Source organism: Mercenaria mercenaria, chromosome 5 (genome assembly GCF_021730395.1).
Source record: "Mercenaria mercenaria strain notata chromosome 5, MADL_Memer_1, whole genome shotgun sequence".
NCBI lineage: Eukaryota > Metazoa > Mollusca > Bivalvia > Venerida > Veneridae > Mercenaria > Mercenaria mercenaria.
Window position 1 is genome coordinate 74,759,787 of NC_069365.1, and position 21,871 is coordinate 74,781,657.

Below are 21,871 nucleotides of genomic sequence, written 5' to 3' on the forward strand. Positions count from 1 at the left end.
TATAAACGACGGTGTCTACTTGTAGCAGTGAGCACAATGCCCAACTTTATAGTGCTGCCTCACTGGAATATCACGCCGTAGACACGTGGCATGATACCCCACCCAGTCACATTATACTGACACCGGGCTGACCAGTCCTAGCAATATCCCCTTAATGCTGAGCGCCAAGCGAAGAAGCTGCTAGTACCATTTTTTACGTCTTTGGTATGACGCGGCCGGGGATCGAACCCATGACCTCCCACACTCGAAGCAGACGCTCTACCACTAGGCTACCGAGGCGGTATCAGGGTTTAATCTAATTCTACGTTGTTGAATTTTTTATCCAAACGTGCAAAACTGCATTAAGCGACTGAATGACTGGGTCCTCCTCATTACTTGACAGGTGACTGGTACGTGGTTTCCTATCTTGAAGTGACACCCTGAAATTCTTAAGTTTTCCCGGAGTGATTCACGGTATCTTTCAAAATTTGATTTTTGTTTGTAAAACCTATAGTTTTTACCCTTTCACAGTATTTTCAATCTTGGAAAATTGGTTCAGTAATATTCTGTTTATAGTATTATGTAATTTTCGAAAATCTAATAAACTTTGGTCAGTTAAAACAAAAGCATTTCTTGTTGAATTTAAAATATTCTTTTCACAGACTAGCCATTTTTAACTTGATGTTTATTTTAACATATTTTCATACTTAGCAGGTTCTTGATATTTTGGAATGGTTGCTACACAATATTGTAGCCCTAATACTTAACAAAGCTAACTTTAATTACTTTATCTTTTAGGTAACCTTATTCCCCATATAACATACAGAAGGATGTACATTTCTTCGATTTTATTATTTTACCTAAGAAAATAGTGTGTATTTTTTTTTTATCAAATCATTTTTTCGTTCTTATGCGAAACAATATATCACTCAGGCCTACGGCCTTCGTGATATATTCTTACGCATAAGAACTCAAAACACGGGTTATTCTACGATAAACCACACTTCGGAACTTATTATTTCGATTCTAACACGACATACTAGTATCAAAAGTGTTAGAAAAATGGTAACTACGTTTTATGACCGTGCTACGCACCTGGATCGGATGACGTCATTGCACGCGCGTGGGTTATTGCAGAATAACCCGAGATAGATTTTGCACTACATGCATGTAGGTTATTTGCTAGTCGTGTTAGAATATTAACGAAGCCCGGATGTCAAAATTCGTTAAACTGTTTTCTTTATTACGAGCTTCAATTGAATATATGTCCAAATGTCTAAATCATATATTTATTATAATAAAAAATAAGGGTGATGAGTGGGTATTTTGCTCATCTTAACAGATTTGTCGAATGTGACTTTTACATAATATATATAAGTCACTGCCAAAATAGTTCGCTCTAGATATTTATCAAAGAAGTAAAAAAAAAAAAAGATCAACCGAATGCGTAGATTATATTTACATACACAGTGTCCCACATTGATAGTTTTGTGGCACCATCCGTGCATTTTCTGGACCAGAATGCTGATTTGCATGCCGTGCAAATATCACACATACCACCGTGGAGCGATGACTCTAGGTGGGAAACACCTATATTGCGATACCTCCTCAAAATGTCTTCAATAAACAGCAATATATTAACGATTAGTGACAATTGATAGTCACGGCCGTCAAATCTGATATTCATCTAACAAACACGAAACGCTGGCGGGTCGTAACAATCAAATCAAACCTGTAACAATTGATAAACCTGGTCATAACTAATTAACTAATTTACAAGATGTGGATTAATCGGCGTCAGATGCGAAACTTTCTTTCCCCGTATTTTTCTTCGCTCTTGAAATGTTCTTACTACATTGGATGTAAGAGGAAGTGATTAATCGGTTAGATTGCTTTGATTAGAACATTATAGTTAAACGTCGATTAATACTAAAGGAAAAGTGTCTTTAATGATAATTAAAACCCGCGCTCAATAAAATGAGTGTATAACTTTTTGATAGGATTATATATGTGTATAAAATTCGCTTATAACTAGGTAAGAAAAGTATTTGTGCGTGTATAATATTCTAAAGAACTAAGGACATACAAAAACTTAAGGAAGTTAAACAGGTAACTATAAACTTATATTGTTTAAAATTTATTTATAATAATATATTTTATGCTTACATGTAAAGTTATCAGAGACAAATCTTGTATCTATTCTCAAAAGAACTGTTATAGTTCCATTTACGACAACATATATGGAACGTATATGATGAAAAAAAATGTAACCAAAAACTTAATAAAGCACGTAGGCCTAATATAGTTAAAAACGTGGAAATGAAAAAATGCAATTAGAAATGTGTTTTCTTCTTATCCATACAGAAATATTTAGAATTATTTTATGACATTCTCATATAGGCCTTTATTACTACCAGGCGCGTAGCTGCTTTTACACAGAACCGCCGCTTCGTAGTGAAAATCTGGCCAGCATACATAATTTAACTGGCTAATTTATTTGGTTGCAACAAGAAGTCTATATCATGCACCAGAGATTGCTTCATACGCAATCATTGCTTACTTCATATTTTGTTTAAAATACAGTAAACTGAAGTAATAGCAAACTGGTTTATATAATTGGTTGGTTTAATTAACGTGCATTGAAATCCACCAATAATTGTCTTTCTAGTTTTATAACAATTTAGGTTCAGTCATATCCTACTATTTGATTGCTTATTTTGTAATAATCCTGACCATAGGAAATATTACATTCATACGCCGTCTATCCTAACGAATTAAAGAGTCAAATTTGTATAATAAAATTATAATACAATGTCAAAATTTGATAAACTGTTGGTTGACAAATCGGCAAAGAGACATTTTGAAGGCTCAGACATTTTGTATAACACTGCAAACGTAATATGACACTCGTAATAATTATTATGTTATTTTCAGATATCTACGGAATCCTGTTGGGGTCATTTATGATGTCGCCATCGCGTTTGTGGGGTCGACACACGACAATGCGAAGTGACATAGCGACATTACGAGGTGACACCCGACAATCGCAAACGACGGCGACAATCCCAAACGACAATGTCGCGATATCCACTTTGAAATGTCGCCTTTCAAAAGCACTATATATCGCGATGTCACTTCGCGTTGTCGAGCGTCATATCGCATTGTCGCTATGTCACTTCGTAATGTCGCGATATCACTTCGCGTTGTCGTGTGTCGACCCTGCAAATGCGACGGCGACATTATCAAACGACATGAGATAATCACAAACGACGTTCGGCAACGCGAAGCGACATTTCCCAAATGTCGCATCGTATGTCGCGTGTCGCGGGTTTGGGTGAGGGTCGACGCGCGACAATTCCAAACGATACACGACACGCGAAGTGACACTCGACAATACGAAGCGACATTTTCATAATGTCGTATCGCATTGTCGTGCGTCGACCGGTGTTCACTTGAATAAATACCGGCTAATCTTGGTCGCATTTTTTCGAAAAATTCATCAATTTCATTTTGTTATTAAAAGCGTTAAAGGTAAGGTATCAAAGTGAAATTTCTTTTAATAAGTAGTATTGCCTAATCGAATATTAAAAACAATGTTCTTCCCCGACGGGCACGCCGTCAGGAACATTTGCTGAACTTTGTCATTTTTGGCTTAAGATATTAGCAGTAAAATAAGGAAAAAGTGCTTATAATATATTTATTTTGGGTAAATAACTGCAAATAAAAACTTGTTTTGATAGAAAATGACAAAATCTGAATGTTTGTGACAAAAAAGACAACATATGTTCGTCCATCTGTACGTAATTAAAGATAACGCGAAGTGACACTCGACAATACGAAGCGACATTTTCATAATGTCGTATCGCATGTCGCCCGTCTACCGGTAAAAAGGTAAAATATTTCCGTACTTTTCCGTACGGAAAATGTCCGTGGTTTTCATTAACTTCAAATAATTGTAGAATGTTCCAAACACAAGATATTTTAATGAAATAACTTTAATAAATTAAATTCAAACATTGTCTAAACGGATATGTAACTTGTATAATTTTACCGCCGACGGTTTCGTCGGAGGACCGTCTCAAAATGTATCAGTTTTCGTGAAAATATGCATACAATGTACATATATTAAATAGAGGGGTGGTCCTTGTCTGAGAAACCATATCTTCATAACCTGATGTCCGATTTTAATAAATAATACCTTGTTGCAAAGGACAAGTCAGTACCTAGAGAAAAGAGACCACGTCAGGTTCGAACCCGGTCTGCATATAACAAGTTTGATCATTTTCTGATACCTGTCCTATTTTTTAAATTATTATTATTGTAATTTATACTGAATTTCAGTTGATAATGACACTTTGTTAGATTTTGACCCTTGTTCGAGTCTCTACACCCCAGGTACCTACCTATACTATATATATATGAATATGTTCGTAGATGACTTGGCTTTACATTTAAGCTACTTACAAGTCCATATGATGCCATCAGAGCTCAGGACATGTATCAGAAAATGATTTAACTTCTTATATGCGGTAGGGTGCTGGCCAAGACTAAGCTGACCCGACCCAGGGAGCCGTGAGAATTGCTCCAATGGTGTTATTAGACTCAGTGAAGGTAGTGCTTGGGTTTTCAGGACCATCTTGACTGCTCTGACAAGTTCATATTTTGAGAATATTACCGGAATTTGACCTATGACCTTGACCCCTAGCCGACCGGGTTCGAACCTGACGTGGCCTTTTTTCTCTAGGTACTGACTTGTCCTTTGCAACAAGGTATCATTTATTAAAATCGGACATCAGGTTATGAAGATATGGCTTCTCAGACAAGGACCACCCCTCTATTTAATATATGAAGAAGTATGCATATTTTCACGAACACTTATACATTTTGAGACGGTCCTCCGACGAAACCGTCGGCGGTAAAATTATACAATTTACATATCCGTTTAGACAATCTTTTAATTTAATATATAAAAGTTATTACATTAAAATATCTTGTGTTTGGAACATTCTACAATTATTTGAAGTTAATGAAAAACATGGACATTTTCCGTACGGAAATGTACGGAAATATTTTACCTTTTCACCGTTAGACGGGCGACATGCGATACGACATTATGAAAATGTCGCTTCGTATTTTCGAGTGTCACTTCGCGTGTCGTGTATCGTTTGGGAATATCGCGCGTCGACCCTCAACCAAACTCGCGGCACGCGACATACGATACGACATTAGAAAAATGTCGCTTCGTGTTGTCGAGCGTCGTTTGAGATTATCGCATGTCGTTTGATAATGTCGCCGTCGCGTTTGCAGGGTCGACACACGACAACGCGAAGTGATATCGCGACATTACGAAGTGACATAACGACAATGCGATATGACGCTCGACAACGCGAAGTGACTTCGCGATATTTCGTGCTTTTGAAAGGCGACATTTCAAAGTGGATATCGCGACATTGTCGTTTGGGATTGTCGCCGTCGTTTGCGATTGTCGGGTGTCACTTCGTAATGTCGCTATGCCACTTCGCGTTGTCGTGTGTCGACCCCACAAACGCGACGGCGACATTATAAATGGCTCCAACAGGATTCCATAGATATCACAGATATATCTTATAACTGTACTTAAATGTATGAAATTATCAATTATTCCATGGTCCCAATGTTGTAGAAAATAAAATGTTATAGAAATCAAATAATTACACCTAGTTAAATCCTACGCGTATTGCCAAGGTTTGACACCGGTACAATTCATACGATAATACAGTATCTGACACATATATAACATGGATCACTAAACCACAGATTGCACGTGCAATATTACGCACATACCTAGTAAAATAAAACATTTTATATAAACAATTAACAAAGAATAAGGTTTTCGTGTAATATTTTTGCTTCAAACCCACGCTAAAATGCACTATTTGCCGTTCTCACATTGATAAATAATCAAGGGGAGGATACACCGACCCCCGCCGCCCCATCCCCATTACGTTTGCGTACTACTATGAAAAAATGCCCTAGCTACGCGCCTGACTACAGACTGCAAAACTCATTTACATTTTTACCAAAGTACATGTGTTCACAGTGTTGTCGCACATAGGTATGGTCATTTCAGATTACAAATTCTTAACTCATGGTGAAGTATTGTCATAAAGTAATCCACCCGTCATGACATTCGGCAAAGTCCGTGCGATTACGTGTCTTCCGTATCTGATTTCGGCATCCTTCGGACATGACGGAAAATCATTTTTTCCGGCAAAGCAACCGGAGAATGCCGAAATCGCATACGGTAAATACGTAAACTAACGGAAATTGCCGATTGTCATTACGAGTCCATTACCTTAAAACAGACATAAAATTACGAGAAAAGTATAGGGTCATAACACATTACTACATTAAACCGCACGCGTGACCTAGTATTTATATACTTAAAATGATATTAGGTTCTACTTCACAAAATAAACATCCCCACTTATTTTGTCTCTACCAAAGTGTTGAAAATACACCCTTATTTAAGTTAATGACAGTTCAACAAAATATGGCTCGCACGCAGATCTCTATGGCTATCTCGGGTGCAAAATTAGTGTTCCACAATCATTTCGCCATCGTATGCTGTTTTTTTGTTGTTTTTTTTTATCTCATTTAGACCTGAAAATGCAAATTATTTTTAGAGGACTATATACTTTTTAAAAAAATAGCCTCTTAAGAGAGGCAAATCTACCCAGCGGGGATTCGTTGGATATCAATACACATTGAAACCTGGGTGGTCGAAGCGCCACGGGCTGACCTTTAGTCCTTGAAAAGAAATTACGTACTGAATTGTTAAATTAAGGAATTGATATCAGTGTAAATAAAGAGATTACATGTGGATGGATGCAACGTGAAATTAATACGCGAAGTGCAAGCCGAAACCCACAGTGTAAAATGTAATCAACGGACCGATAACAGGTTCATTTTGTCCCTGTCAGTCAATGAAAGCTACTAATTAATTAGATAAAACCTTAGTTACTGAAACCATGCCATAAAATGGCCTGTTTAATGCAAGAGCCGTGATGTTGCATACCGTATTCACCGAAACTGTCCGATTGTACGGCGATCTTGTAATAATAGCGAAATTGTAACTTTCAGTAGCTCCACCGGCTGTTTGTAAATACTTAATACGTCTTTATCACCTATAAAGCCATAATTAGATCCGCTCTTAAGATAGACCATTCAATAATGAAGTTTGATAAGAATTAAGTAATGCAGGGAAGAAATAGAGATAAAAGTGTGGTAGAATTACTGGCTTTTGTGCGCAGGATTAATGTAATTTACCAAAATGTGTTGAATTCATTTCATTAAGTGGAAATGAAAATGGCTTGAACGTTCGATCGGAAATAAAAATTGAAACACAAAGTTGGATTACGGCTTCTTTAGAGTGTTAAACTGAGGTTTGTTCAATCATTTTTTTTTTTTGTCCTTTGTTTTAGTCAAACAGTTTGCCTATATTTTGAAAAATATGTACACTTTAAGTTAGTTACTTAGGAAGATATGATGTCAAATGAGTAGCTTTTGGGTCGTATACATACCATTTTATTTTGACTTGTATCTTAATTATTTCCGTATAATCTCATAATAAAAGAATTTTATACTTTTTTTTTCATATCATTGTAAACTCTTAAAAATGATCATATTTTCTCAAATTACACTATGCAAATAAATGTCTGTATGAAATTCAGCAAAGACATATATTTTAAGGATCGAATATCTACTAAAAGATGTTTGAACATCGAGTCCATACAAATATAAGATCGTAGTGGTGTATAAATGTACATACAGCTTTTACATTCTTCATATTATGAAAAGTTATACATCAATACAAAATAAGATTGGCTGATTATCAGGTAAGAGTTTGTATGTTTAATTAGATCAAAGGTAGATTTCTCGATCTCCCAGTGGTCAGGGTCGCTTTCTTCAAAGAACTTGTCCCTCACTGCCGTGGGTTCAAGCATGACTCGCTCGAGTTTTGAATTCTTTTAGAGGAAGCCACCCATGATTGGTGGTTTTAATATCCGGAAGAATGCATTCGGTATCCCTGGGTGATTATGGATACAATGACTTTTACCGGTGGTTTACGGAAATGGCCGAGAAGAAGTAATTATTTACTGACTTAAGACGTATAGGGTTCATTAGGAATAAAGGTGATACTGAAATTTTATTGGACACAATGATAAGAGGACATGTTGTCATTTTATAAATCATTTTTTATCCAAGAAATTCAGTTACATATTTGTTGCTTAATCGACTCGGAATGCATTCCTCTGCAAAATTCACTAATAGGGGCAACAAATAACATAAGCTACACATATCTAATTGCTATATGGCCGAAAATGTCGGCATGAACTAAACATATAGCTTGAAGTGCTAAATTAATTTCGGCGAAATGTGATTTTCTGTTCAGTACAGACGTGGAATATCACACCCACCAGTCAATATCTTCTCGAGACAGTAATAGACCGGAAATTTTAATTGACAATTCATTCATTTTATTGCTTTTCTCAGCTAGGCTATGTCTGTCCCAGTGTCTAATAATTTCTCTTCAGACACTCTGTTTTCAAGATAGTGAAGTACGGTTATGACAGTGAATTGAATGCATAACAGGCACTTGTAGAGTAAGTCTAGTTCGGACGGGATAGTGGATTGAATGGACCGAAACCTTTCAAAACAGTTCGGATGTGATTGTAACACGGAGTTTAGATTTGTACAGACTTGATAAAACAGTTGTTTAGTTAAATACATGTAAATGTATTCAAAACAAACGTGTCACATGAAGTTTGATGAAACATAAATGAATTCTAACAAACGTTTCTTTGAGACATGGGATACTTATATACGTTCTATGTGAGTAAAACCTGAAAACTATACTTTTCATTTGTTGGAGTAGAGAATTTAGAAAACACAGTAGTTTGAATATGATATAACGGTATAAAATCAAACTATTGTGTTCCATTTATCTATCAGTTTACAACAACTTGCCTGAATAGAGCGAGTGGTTTCCCGACCAAACACGGGTCTACACCTGTGAAAATCCGGTGCTATGTTTTCCAAAAGATTGTACCGCAATGTTAAATTTTTATTCAAGTTGATTTTCATATTCAGTTCTGAAAAAACGAGGGTTATACAGCTGTTGACTCAGTCTCTCATGTTGGTGAGTCTTCAATCTGACTGAAGTACTTGATCTTCTAAACGAAGATCTGAGAACGACCCATTCACATACGTCTTCTGTATATTTTGGATTTCCAGCATTGCTATTTTTATTTTAACCAATGAGACGACTTGTTAGAATGTCAAAGAGTAAGAAAAATGTGCAGTTATTCCAGGGCTCGAACTCGGGACCCCTCGATTGCTAAGCAAGTGGCCAACCGACTGAGCTAACCGGCTATCTGACATATTCCGACATAAGAATTGTAAATATCAAAAGACAAGGCTACAGGTAATTTGCTAAATTTTGTAAGTTAAGCTCTGATTGGCTAGCGAAAGGGTCGTCAGAACGAGGCTATGAATAGGTCGTTCTCAGATCCTATGCGTAGCGTAATAGGAGATGTACTTTAGTCAGATTGGTGAGTCTTCATCATGTGTTCATGACTTTCAAAATCCTTTTCCTTTTTTCTGTATCTGACCGAGTACCAGAGAAATGAAACAAGAAACATCTATGAATATCATACGGCGTCGTGACGAATGTCAAATGAATTATCATATTCCCATTGCAGTGCTATTAATCAGTTTCTTTGTTTTAAAGGTGTCAGCATGACTTTTAATAATACGTAGATAACTGTTTTGTCAGGCAGAGATCCGGACTAAATCATCTCTTCTAGCATTTATTCCAAATCAGGATATATGAAGAAAATGTAGAAATCAATTTACCTTTTACTTTAGAGCTTTGTTTTGTGCATCATTGAGATGCATTTGAATTGTTTGTAGGTTACGATATCTTATAAGGACCACCGAAATGCCGTGCCGTCTTTGTACGACACGAGCTGCGTGCAGTGTCGACGGGCTGTAGTACGATGCGAGGGAACGATACGACGCACGTATCGCACGTCGCGTTACAACCGCGTCTCTCGTATCATATCCTCGACCGTTGTGTGATACCCTCGTGCGTTTTGTCGTACCTTTGCATCGTATCCTTGTCGTGTATTGTGTCGCATCATTCCCTTAAACGTAGTGTCGTACTTCTGCATAATTCCATGAAGTCAAGCCTCGTGTCGTATCATCGAACTTTGCGTATAACATTTGGACTACAGTCGAGGAGTCGTGGATTTATTACTTAGTTTTGGGCATTTGTAGATTTGCTTTTAGATCAAAAGGATTTGAAATTACCAAGACAACAAATTCTTTACTATATTCGACTTTTATGTCTTCGTCAGAAATAACGAAGTACAGAACAAACGACATCACGTCCGTTTGGACGAGAACGTCAACGTGACAAAAAGAAAAGCGCAAATACAGAATATATTTGTATTATTATACAAATAGATACAGATCATAAGGCATTTGTTGATGGCATTCAAAACAATGCCAAAAACTTATCACATACTTGTTGAGAATACATGAACGGTTTTATTTCATAAAATTATATCGGCCTTGCATGTCCATGGCAGTTATGCCTTTATCTTGACCTCTAAAGAAATAAAATTCATTTTTCAGGATTGAATTTTGAATAATTTCACAAAGAGGTTCGTAAAAAATTACTAACGTTACTAACTCTGATAAAACGGTCAAATAAAATTTGCTTCCATCTAAAAAATAAAACACATTTGCAACCTTTTAAAGTCACCTTTTTATGTTATCGTAGAATAGGCCACCGTATACATTCGGCCACCGTATCTTTAATTGTCTAAAACAGAAAGTGTATACATGCATGTTTTATGGAGAATGTGCATTGCATCCAGTGGCTCCTTGAGTCAGTTCAAGTAGAATGCTTTATGTGTTAATCCGCTGGATTAAGCCTGCTTCTAGAGCAAAGACGAACTGGATTAGGATGAGAAATGAAAGGATTATCAATAATGTTCATAAAGACATCAGTGAAATATTCTGAAGTTAATCGATGGGCATATTCGTTTGTTTAAGACGCTTGGACGTTATTTAGATTTTCTAATTCAATCAATATTCGCTGTGTGGTTGCACTTTTACAAAATGGAATAATAGAATTCAGGTCAAAAGAAATAAAATGCACTGTAAAATATGACAGATTCGACAAACTGGAAGTATTACCAGACTTTAAAACGTATTAAAACATAAAGTGTGGAAAAATACTTGCAATTAACGTCAATAGAAAAAAGGCATGTTCTTCGTATTCGATATTTAGACTGGCGATGCTTTAATTTGACTAGTGATGATTAATTTTGAGTGGTGATGCCTAGGGCTTATATTTTGACCGGTGATGATTGTTGATGCTAATTGTTTTGACTGGTGATGATTAGTTTTGAGTGGTGATGCCTAGAGCTTATATTTTGACCGGTGATGATTGTTGATGCTAATTGTTTTGACTGGTGATGATTAGTTTTGAGTGGTGATGCCTAGAGCTTATATTTTGACCGGTGATGATTGTTGCTGCTAATTGTTTTGACTGGTGATGATTAATTTTGAGTGGTGATGCCTAGAGCTTATATTTTGACCGGTGATGATTGTTGATGCTAATTGTTTTGACTGGTGATGATTAGTTTTGAGTGGTGATGCCTAGAGCTTATATTTTGACCGGTGATGATTGTTGATGCTAATTGTTTTGACTGGTGATGATTAGTTTTGAGTTGTGATGCCTAGAGCTTATATTTTGACTGGTGATGATTGTTGCTGCTAATTGTTTTGACTGGTGATGATTAATTTTGAGTGGTGATGCCTAGAGCTTTTATTTTGACTGGTGATGATTGTTGATGCTAATTGTTTTGACTGGTGATGATTAGTTTTGAGTGGTGATGCCTAGAGCTTTTATTTGACTGATGATGTTTTCGATGATTTTGACTGGTGATGCTTGTATTTTCACTGGTGATGTTTATACTTTTTTATTTTATGCTTTTCAATGAAATAGAATCTACTGAAATTTATCAGTGAAATAAAATTGATATTTTAACTGTTTCAAACAGTGAAAATATCATTTTTATTTTTCACTGGTACGGAACTACATTTGACTGCGAAAGAATATGAATTATGAATAATAGAAAATTCCATGCAAAATATACTTCAGTAAAGATACAGATGTTCATAATTATCGCATAGTGCGGCAATTTTTTTTTGATCTTTGCAGCATGTTATACATAGTAACACACATTATTACTACAAAACTGTGCTGATATCTTACAAAACTGTTGCGATATATATCAACACGGAAATCTCTATGGAGTTTCATAAGAAAAAAAGTGTTCCGATATATATCAGTACAGTAAAACTGTTCCGATATATATCGGAACACTTTTTCTCTATTGAGGTCCTATCAAGGGAGTCTAATTTTTTCCTTTCAAAGAAAAGATGATTTTAGCTCCAATTTACAGTTCACAGAGAAAGAATTGTCACAAAAACCTACATTTATAAAGTAAAAGAATAAATAAACTAGAATATTTCTCCTTGATAGTTATTGCCAAATTCAGAAATACATGAAATATATGAAATTCTGAGATTTCTCAAATGTTTCTTTTTCTTTGATTTTTTTTTTACAAACAAAACAACAAGTTTTACAATATGTCTGGCCAATGAAATGCAAAGATTTAAAACCAATGCAGAAATTTGTTGGGTACTTTTATCTGGGGAACACATTTTCTAAAACAGAAGTTTTAGTGTTTCAGTCAGCGAGGCGCAGAAAGGGAATCAAAATAGTAAAAATAATAATAAACAAATTTAAATGAAAATAATATATAAATTTTAATGATAAACTATGCGATAAAACAGTTATAATATGTAGTGCTCGTGTGTTACCAGGATATATCAGAGCTAGGGGTACATCTCGTTATTTTTCTCTTCACATATCTGTCTCGGCCTACCGGCCTCGACGATATGTGCAGAGAAAAATACCCTCGATGTACCCCTAGCTCTGATATATCCTGGTAACACACTCTCACACATACTATAACTATTACATATTTACAGGATCCTAAAGATATACGTTTCATCATTATAGAATCTAAAGAAGTCTGGAAACGTCACAGGACTATTTGACAGTTCACAGGAGTCTGAAATTCTATCAATAAGACCATAGAAGTCTTTCTTTACAAAAAATACCCCCTATATATATAAAATAAACACCAGGAATGAAACGTCAAAAATACAGGGTCCCCTGAAAATACGCACGGAACACAGGGTGATCGCAATTTAGCGAGCGTAGTTAAGAAATAACACTAAAATACACCTACCACACTCGGCAGCATTCAAATCTGATACACTTTACAAGAGTAATCAGACATTTTCTGAGGTTTTTTGAGATTTTCAGCTGTCGCCGAAGCCATTCGCTGACGTCACAACAATAACAACAATTACAGCGCCGGTATAAAATTAGAAAGTAGCAATTCCCGTACTGTCTTACCTTCAAATTACATAACAGACATTTTCATATTGCTCTATTCATATAAAAAAGTCATTGTACACCAAGTATCAAATTTTACTACTGAAATTTAGATATTCCGCTGCATCGTAAAATGGATTATCCCAAGAGTAACCTCCCTTTACGGGTTTTCCCAATCAAATTTTGTAAATTATCTTTTTATTGCAAAAGGAATCTAGGGGATATTATAGACTGATGTAAACATATAAATATTCTAATACTTATTTACTCGATGTACAAATTTTAAAGGATAAAATAAGTATTTTATTTTTATCTCGGCGCTGTAATTGTTGTTGTTGTTGTGACGTCAGCGAATGGCTTCGGCGACAGCTGAAAATCTCAGAAAACCTCAGAAAATGTCTGATTACTCTTGTAAAGTGTATCAGATTTGAATGCTGTCTAGTGTGGTAGGTGTATTTTAGTGTTATTTCTTAACTACGCTCGCTAAATTGCGATCACCCTGTGTTCCGTGCGTATTTTCAGGCGACCCTGGGTTTTTGACGTTTCATTCCTGGTGTTTATTTTATATATATAGGGGGTATTTTTTGTAAAGATAGACTTCTATGGTTTTATTGATAGAATTTCAGACTCCTGTGGACAGTTATACACAGTAGATATCGTGACATCATGAAATTATGACGTCATGATGCGAATCGCGTGACGCTGCGCGGGTAAAATGGATAAAAATGTTTAAAACCATTGAAAATACATAAAATAAAAAGAAAATTTGTTTGTTTCAATGTAAGATAGAAATATATTTCACTCGTGAACACTATAATTTACATTTTCACTCATGGCTGCGCCACTCGTGAAAATATTTAATTATAGTGTTCACTCGGTGAAATATATTTCGATCTTACAATGAAACAAACAAATATCCTCTATATACTGGTGGTGATAAGTTTTGACTGGTGACACTTTATTTTCACTGGTGATGTTTGTATTTTTATACTGGTGGTGATAAGTTTTGACTGGTGACACTTTATTTTCACTTGTGATGTTTGTATTTTTATACTGGTGGTGATAAGTTTTAACTGGAGATGTTTTATTTTGACTGGTGATGCTGATATTTTGAACTGTGATATATTACAGACCCCGGTCTCTACCGGATTCACGCGCGATTGGAATGACGAATATATTTAATGTATATATTTTGTAACCATGGTAAGTATATTATACATATTATACAGTAAATGTGTGCGGACATGTTGTAAATTAGCGTATTTTTGCCGTGCGCTCCGGTGATAATGATTTTGTGACATGCGCGCTTTCTGCGGGTATTAATCCGTTCATTTAAAATTTCATTCTAACACTTTAAAGATATTCTTTTATATAAAGAAAGAAGGACTTTACTGTGTATTGTCTTGTCGATTAAAACATGTTTCGCAAAACGGCCTACTTTCGGCTATTCCGTCTAAAAAGGATTCCAGATTAGTCCCTTCCTTTTGCAATTCGAACGTGTTAGAATGGAAATAGATTAAATTTATTTCCCAATCACAATATGTTTGGATTTCGCAGTAAGGCCACACCAAATTGAAGAACTGTTCATCGGATTTTTTTTCTGAAAAAATTGAGGCGGCGAGCAAAAAATTAATTTGAATATTTGTTTTTGCTTTTGAGAAAATCAGGAGCGAGCGAAGAGCGAAGAAAAATATATTTGTCTTGTTTTGGCTCTCGATTAACAAATAAAAACCTTAAATTAGAATGTACAGCCCTTCTACATTAGAAATAATTCACAAGGGGTTGAGAAATATGGGTACATTTTGGTTTGCATACATTTTGACCTGCAGTCGCACAACAAAGCGAACTCGTTGAAAAAGGAAATAACACTGGCATACAGTACAGAGTAATCAAACATTGTATGCGTTTGAAAATGCTGTTAGAAAATATGTTATATACTACAATGCATAACCTGATTATTTACTGCTATGAAAATGTAGCATTTTTAGCTTGACTTTTCCGATTTTCAAAGTTTTTGATAAAGTCAAATATCTCTGTTACCAATAAAGCCTTTGAATTGAAACTTAAAATAGTTATTTACTATCAAAGTCTACACCAAGAGAAACAATCCCTATAACTCTGGTTTGAAGTTTGACAGAGTTAAGCCATTTTTTAACTTAGAATTGTTTGGTTAAAGTTTTATATAACGTCCAATATCTGTGTTACTTTCAAAGCTATTGACTATTATGTCCCTTTTACTGGCAAAGATCTAATTCAGAGTCAAGCACTGAGAAAATCGAGGACAGCTCTTGTTCTAACTTTAAACTTTCTTAACTGCCAAAATAACTCATCGGATCAGATTTGTTGAAGCAAAGTCTCAATTAAGGTCTGAAATAAATTTAACGTGCATTAACATTAGTCTACTCGAGGATTGAAAAAATTGAAGATCTGAACTGGTCTGAACACAACTCATAATGTAAATTCCTTACCCCACTCACTTTCATATAAAAATGCTGATCATTTCGACAGTAAAAGCAGAAAACAAAGAAGTGACATGCATCAATATGTATTTACCCTTACCAAAATAATGTAGATTGATGTTTTCAAATAAATTAGTGTGCGTTTTCATCCAATTTTCAATGAAATACTATATGTAGTATGTCCGATTTTTGTAGCAACTCAGTTTGGTAAACATTACGGAAGAAAATGGCGTAACTGCATAAGGGGAAATAACTTTAATGCAACTAAATATGAGTGTCCTGATATAGCTGTTATAGACGAAATGTATTTATTGTGATTAAAGTACATTTCAGAACAATTTGGGACTGGAATTATAAGCATTTGTACACTTGTTACGTCCGTAAAAAGTAGCGCACCAGCAGTTTTTGTCTTGATTTTTTTCAATGGGGCGAGCGCAAGCCAAAAACAAAAACAAAAATTTTGTGTGTTTCTGAAAATATACGAAAGAAGAGTAAACGTCTGTTAACAAAGAGATTCTCGTGTTTACATACTGTTAAAACACCTTTTTTATATGCATGTTCCATGGCAAAGCGTAAAAGTATTACCGCCACAAAACGGCATATTCAAAACATGATGAAACAACATGAAAATTGAGGGACAGTACATTCACTTATTAGTTTTTACGTGTTTTATGCTAGAACAGCGTTAGCGCATGCTTCATTTCGTGTTATAACATCTACAGAATCCCTTGGATTACATTGGTACCCTCGCCTTACCTGGCTCGGGCACCAGCCAATCTACATGCAGATGTTATAACACGGAGAAAACATGCGTTATCCCTACAGTACAGCAATGAGTAAAGACTGGCTTGGCGATTACCTTCAGTTTTACGGAAAGGGCCGATAAGCCGCGATTGTTCAATATATATATAGGTGTAGATGGAAATATCCGGCTCCGAGGATAACTGTTAAGGCTGTAACGGGATGCTATATTCAACAAATAATGGTACAAATGACTTACTTACAGCACTTTTTTTTCTTACATTAGTGTATTAACAACGCACGCAAACTTTACGTTCGTAAACAGGAAGTACGCCATGTCAAGGCAGCGTATTAGTTCCGGTTTTGTTTTATCATCCGCAGTGAAACGTTATGTTTTTTCCCCTTCGTAAAATAAAGATGTTTTGAATCGAGAAATGTTATAAGATTCTTTCACTGGTTGTAGGTGCAGATGGGAGGGTAACTTAGAGCGTGTGGTGTGTGCAGGTGAATGGTTATGTAACCTCCATTCTTTTTTAAGAATAGTAGATATCCGCCAAAATTATTTTACAAGCCAATTTTACTCGAGTAGGAATGCTACCCTGGCGTTCTCATTCTAGCTAGTGTTCGAATATCTTTTTGAAATCAAAAGAGGTAATAAAACACAATCATTAGTGGACGTTTTCTCGTTAAATTAGGTATCACACAATACATTAAACGTCTAGACGCTTAACGAGTAAAAAAGGTAAAGGGCTAAAAGGCGTCTTTAACGATATCTCATTTGAAACGTCACGAGATTAAGGGAGAGTTTACCTATTATGTTCTTTATAGGAGAATTTCAGATCTGTTTCAGTTGTAACTTTCTTCTGCTACTGAATGATACAATAAGTTTATGGTTACTTTGTAGCATGATAAAGCACCGTTCTTCTGCCAAATTAAACCAGATATTATACTAGATTTTTATTAACATGATACGTCAGCATCTTTTCCTGTAACATTTATTTTGCAGAAAGTTAGTAATTCCCAAAAACTATGGTTCGCCTTAATATAACTGAAATTATTCCCGCACTGTTATTATCACTTCTATAATTATCACTTCTATAATTATCTGCAATAATAAAATGTATTTACCACTTTCAATGATTTGACCTAATGACCTAGTCTTGAAGATAACCATTCTGACAATGTTTTATGAAGGTGACCTCCACAGTGTTAACAAAGTTTTCCTTTTATCAGACCTAATGATTTAGATATCGACCTCAGTTGAACCAGTATCTATGCTGATACTTAATATGTTACGGTGTTTATCATAAAGGTTTGCCATATCCTCTTCATATTCGTTTTTTTTCTTCTTTTTGAAAGTATCATCATACTTTTATTATTGGTATCTATCAATACTAAGTAAAAACGCCCATAGAAAAGGGGGGGGGGGGGGGGGGGGGGGGACAACTTGATTTTCTTACTGTAGCCTAATGACCACACATAGATATCAAAACTTGTTTTGCTTACAGTTCATATTTTATTTTCATGTAACAACATTCATTCTTAATTTGTAGGTAGATCTATCTACATGATCATATTTGTCATTTCTTTTAAGCACATCATATTTTAAAGTATCAATCGGTATGAATCAGTTTGCGTACCGGGTTTCATTATGTACTGCATACATATCGCTGTAAAGTATTCACTCTGTCACGGTCTCGCAATTTTAATGAAAGGCTCAAGTTAAAAGAGATGTCGTATTTTAATTAAAAGTATTAAGTTAGTTCTCATTTTTGCGTGTTTCGGGAGGGGTGTATTTTATATTTTGTTAAGAAGTTGAAACCAGTTTTTATCTGAATTTCAGGTAAAATGAAGGCATGGATTCAGACTGTTACCTCTGTTATCATTACTACCCTGTTGTCAATGACAAAAACACGTGCTGCACGAGTTACAACTACACACGGTGTCATTGAAGGAACAAGTGTCGTAATCGATGATGTCACAGTCGATATTTACCTAGGAATACCGTTCGCGAAACCACCTGTAGGGGATCTCCGGTTTCGAGCCCCGCAACCGGCCGATAAATGGACTGGTGTGAAGGAAACTAAAACACAACCAAACAGTTGTGTGCAGTCTGCTGACACGAACTTTGGACGGTTTGAAGGTGTTGAAATGTGGAACCCTAATACCGACATTAGTGAAGACTGTCTGTATCTAAATTTATGGGTTCCAAGGACTAATAATACATCTGAGCCAACATTGATTTGGATTTATGGCGGGTCGTATGTATACGGGAGTATAACTTTAGATGTATATGACGGGCGGTATTTGGCCGCGAAACAGGGGGTAATCGTAGCTTCTATGCAATACAGGATGGGCGTTCTTGGATTTTTGTATACGGGTACTGAAGACGCACCTGGTAATATGGGTTTATTAGATCAACAGCTCGCCATAATGTGGATTCACGGTAATATTGAAAGTTTCGGGGGCGACAGTAGTAAAATCACGCTAATTGGCGAGAGTGCTGGTGCGGCGAGTGTAAGCCATCATTTGTTGGCTAATTCATCGTGGCCTTATTTCAATAATGCAATAATGCTCAGTTCTACCTCTTTGGCTCCGTGGGCGATTGACTCGCCCAGTAATCTGCTGGAACACACGAAATCATTTGCAAAAATAATGAACTGCTCAGACTCCGACTCAAGGGAGGTAATCAAGTGCCTGCGCAACGAGGACGCATTGAACCTTGAATTATATCAGTGGTATTTAAATAACAAAAATATTGGTACATTTAGTCCGACAGTTGATGGCCAGTTTATGCCGGACTATCCTTCAGTGTTGCTTAACTCAGGAAAAATGAAAGACACAGATATTTTATTGGGTGATACTAAAGATGAAGGGGAATATTTCATGATTTATTTCTATCCTGATATTTTTCCCGACATCTGGAACCCGAGTCCCTTGGACAGGAATCAGTTCTCTAAGACCGTTTGTAGGGAAGCAGGTTGCCAGGGTGGCCTTGACCTTGAAGGAATACTATTTACGTATGAAGCGTCGAGTTTACCGTCCAGTAGAGGAAGCTACAGAGACATACTAGACGATATAAGTAAGTTGTGTTCTTTTTTTAATTGTACCCGATTATTTTCCGGATGTAAATGTCAAGTCATGCATAAGACTTAAAACAGTTATTCGTGCAACCTGTCAAACTGGATTTACCATACACTACTGACCTGGATTATATTGAATTTAAAGATCCACCACGACCTAGTGACTTACTTTTTTCTCCTACAAGAACTTTGTGAAAATTATTCTAATAATACAGCTATATTACATAATGATAGGTGGATAATTCAGGTCATCCCTGAATTAATATGTTTTCACAACTTCCTCTACAAACTTATTCAATCAAATGCTTTTCAGTATAGGTTCAAAAACATTGATAAATAATTATCTTGCCATATAGAAACAAAGATTGATCTAAATTAGTTTAATACATCAAATACTGTTCATTATCCTACATTTATCCAAAACAATGTTTAGACATTAAACACATTGCCTTTGCCTTAAATATCTCTCAGCAAATTTGTTGGTAGATACTTGTATTTCTCACTTTTTTATGCAAATCATGTATATTACCATCATGGAAACACAAAAGAATACTGTTATTTTGTGGTGCCTCTTTAAATCTCTTCCCTAGCTTTATAAGTTTGTCCACGATGAGAATATTTTAAGCAATAAAATGGCTCCCTAATCATGTAGTAAAAAATCGATGTTACTTTGTTTGTATCTAATCAAGTAATTATGATAAATACAGAATGATTCAATAATGATAAATTTTCCAGGTAACTTTAATAGCGCATAGTACAGCATAGTGCAGCAGTCTCGATACTGTTTTATATTGTCTATTATCTAGTCTCTGTCACTTGCATTTCATGTTCTAACTTTTGTATGTTCTGTATTTATATGTGTTTGTATAACTATGTTGCATGGTTGTGTAATCAAGCATTTCCGATAAACACTGATGAATACAGAATGAGTAATAATAATACTAAATTTTCCAGGTGACTTAACATAATGTATAGCATATAGCAGATTTTGTTAATAAGTTTTATCTAGTCTCTAAGTGACACACGTCCTAACTGTTTATGTTCTGTTATATATATATATATATGTTCGTACAACAACTATATGCCGGATAAAACGTTTTAGCAACAAAGAGTTGAGGACACAAATTACATTGCATGGTTTAAGCTGAATGATTATACATGTTTTACTAGATTACGTTGTTCGATTTTTATAAGGATTTTTAATATGACAAGTAGCATTCACTTACAATGGTCGCAACCCAATACTAGTAAAATTACATTTCGTAGTCTGCTTTTTCACCAAATGTATGTACTATAGCGATGTTCTTTCAATTATAAGATAACTAACAAAACAAAATTCTGCATAAAATTATGTGATGACATATCAAAGTTCTGTACACACAAACGTGTTACTTTATCTTGCTTTTTTTCGTTCCAACATCTTTTCTCCTTAAATGATAAATATATATACTAACCTTTTAATTAAAGCCACATATCCCTTAAAAAGGCACCACAAAATAACTGTATTCTTTTGTGTTTCCATGATGGTAATTATACGTGCTTTGCATGAAGAAAAGGATAAATAACAAGTATCTAGGTACAAATTGACAGTAGTGACATATATTAGGCCAAGACAATGTGTGTAATGTCTTAACGTTTCATTGAATAACAGTAGCAATATGCACAGAAATCAGTGTAAATAGTGAAATTTCGATCACATTTTGTTTCTACAGTGTAAGATAGTTATTCATCTATGTTTTTGAAACTATGCTGAAAAGAGACTGACTGAATAAGTTTGCAGATGAAGTTGTCTAAACACATTTATTCAGGAATGGCCTAAATTGTCTATCTGAAAACTTGTAGTATAACTGTTTATTACCTGTATTTCAAGAATGATTTTCATGAAATTTTTGTGAGTGAAAAATGTAGGTGACTAGGTCGTGGTGGGTCTTTAATACGTGACAATAAATACCAACACACCGTGTTTGCACAATTATGCTTCAAATTATGGTAGCTGATTTCTGCCATTTCATGTTGTCGTGTCGGCGGGGCGAAAACACGAAAAATATTTACGCGAAAACTCGACGTTTAAAGGGCGCCGACAC

At 35.4% G+C, this 21,871-nt stretch overlaps 1 protein-coding gene across 2 annotated transcripts in view; it reads left to right on the plus strand.

Moving 5' to 3' along the window:
* Positions 1–1,776: 1,776 nt before the first annotated feature.
* The window catches only part of LOC123557643 (cholinesterase-like), a 40,401-nt gene continuing 20,306 nt past the window's right edge, over positions 1,777–21,871 (plus strand). For both annotated transcript variants that reach the window (XM_045349241.2, XM_045349240.2), the window contains exons 1-2: positions 1,777–2,088; positions 18,548–19,786. In XM_045349241.2, coding sequence (XP_045205176.2) covers positions 18,553–19,786 — 1,234 coding nt within the window. In that variant the 5' untranslated portion in view covers positions 1,777–2,088; positions 18,548–18,552. The remainder of the gene's footprint in view (positions 2,089–18,547; positions 19,787–21,871) is intronic.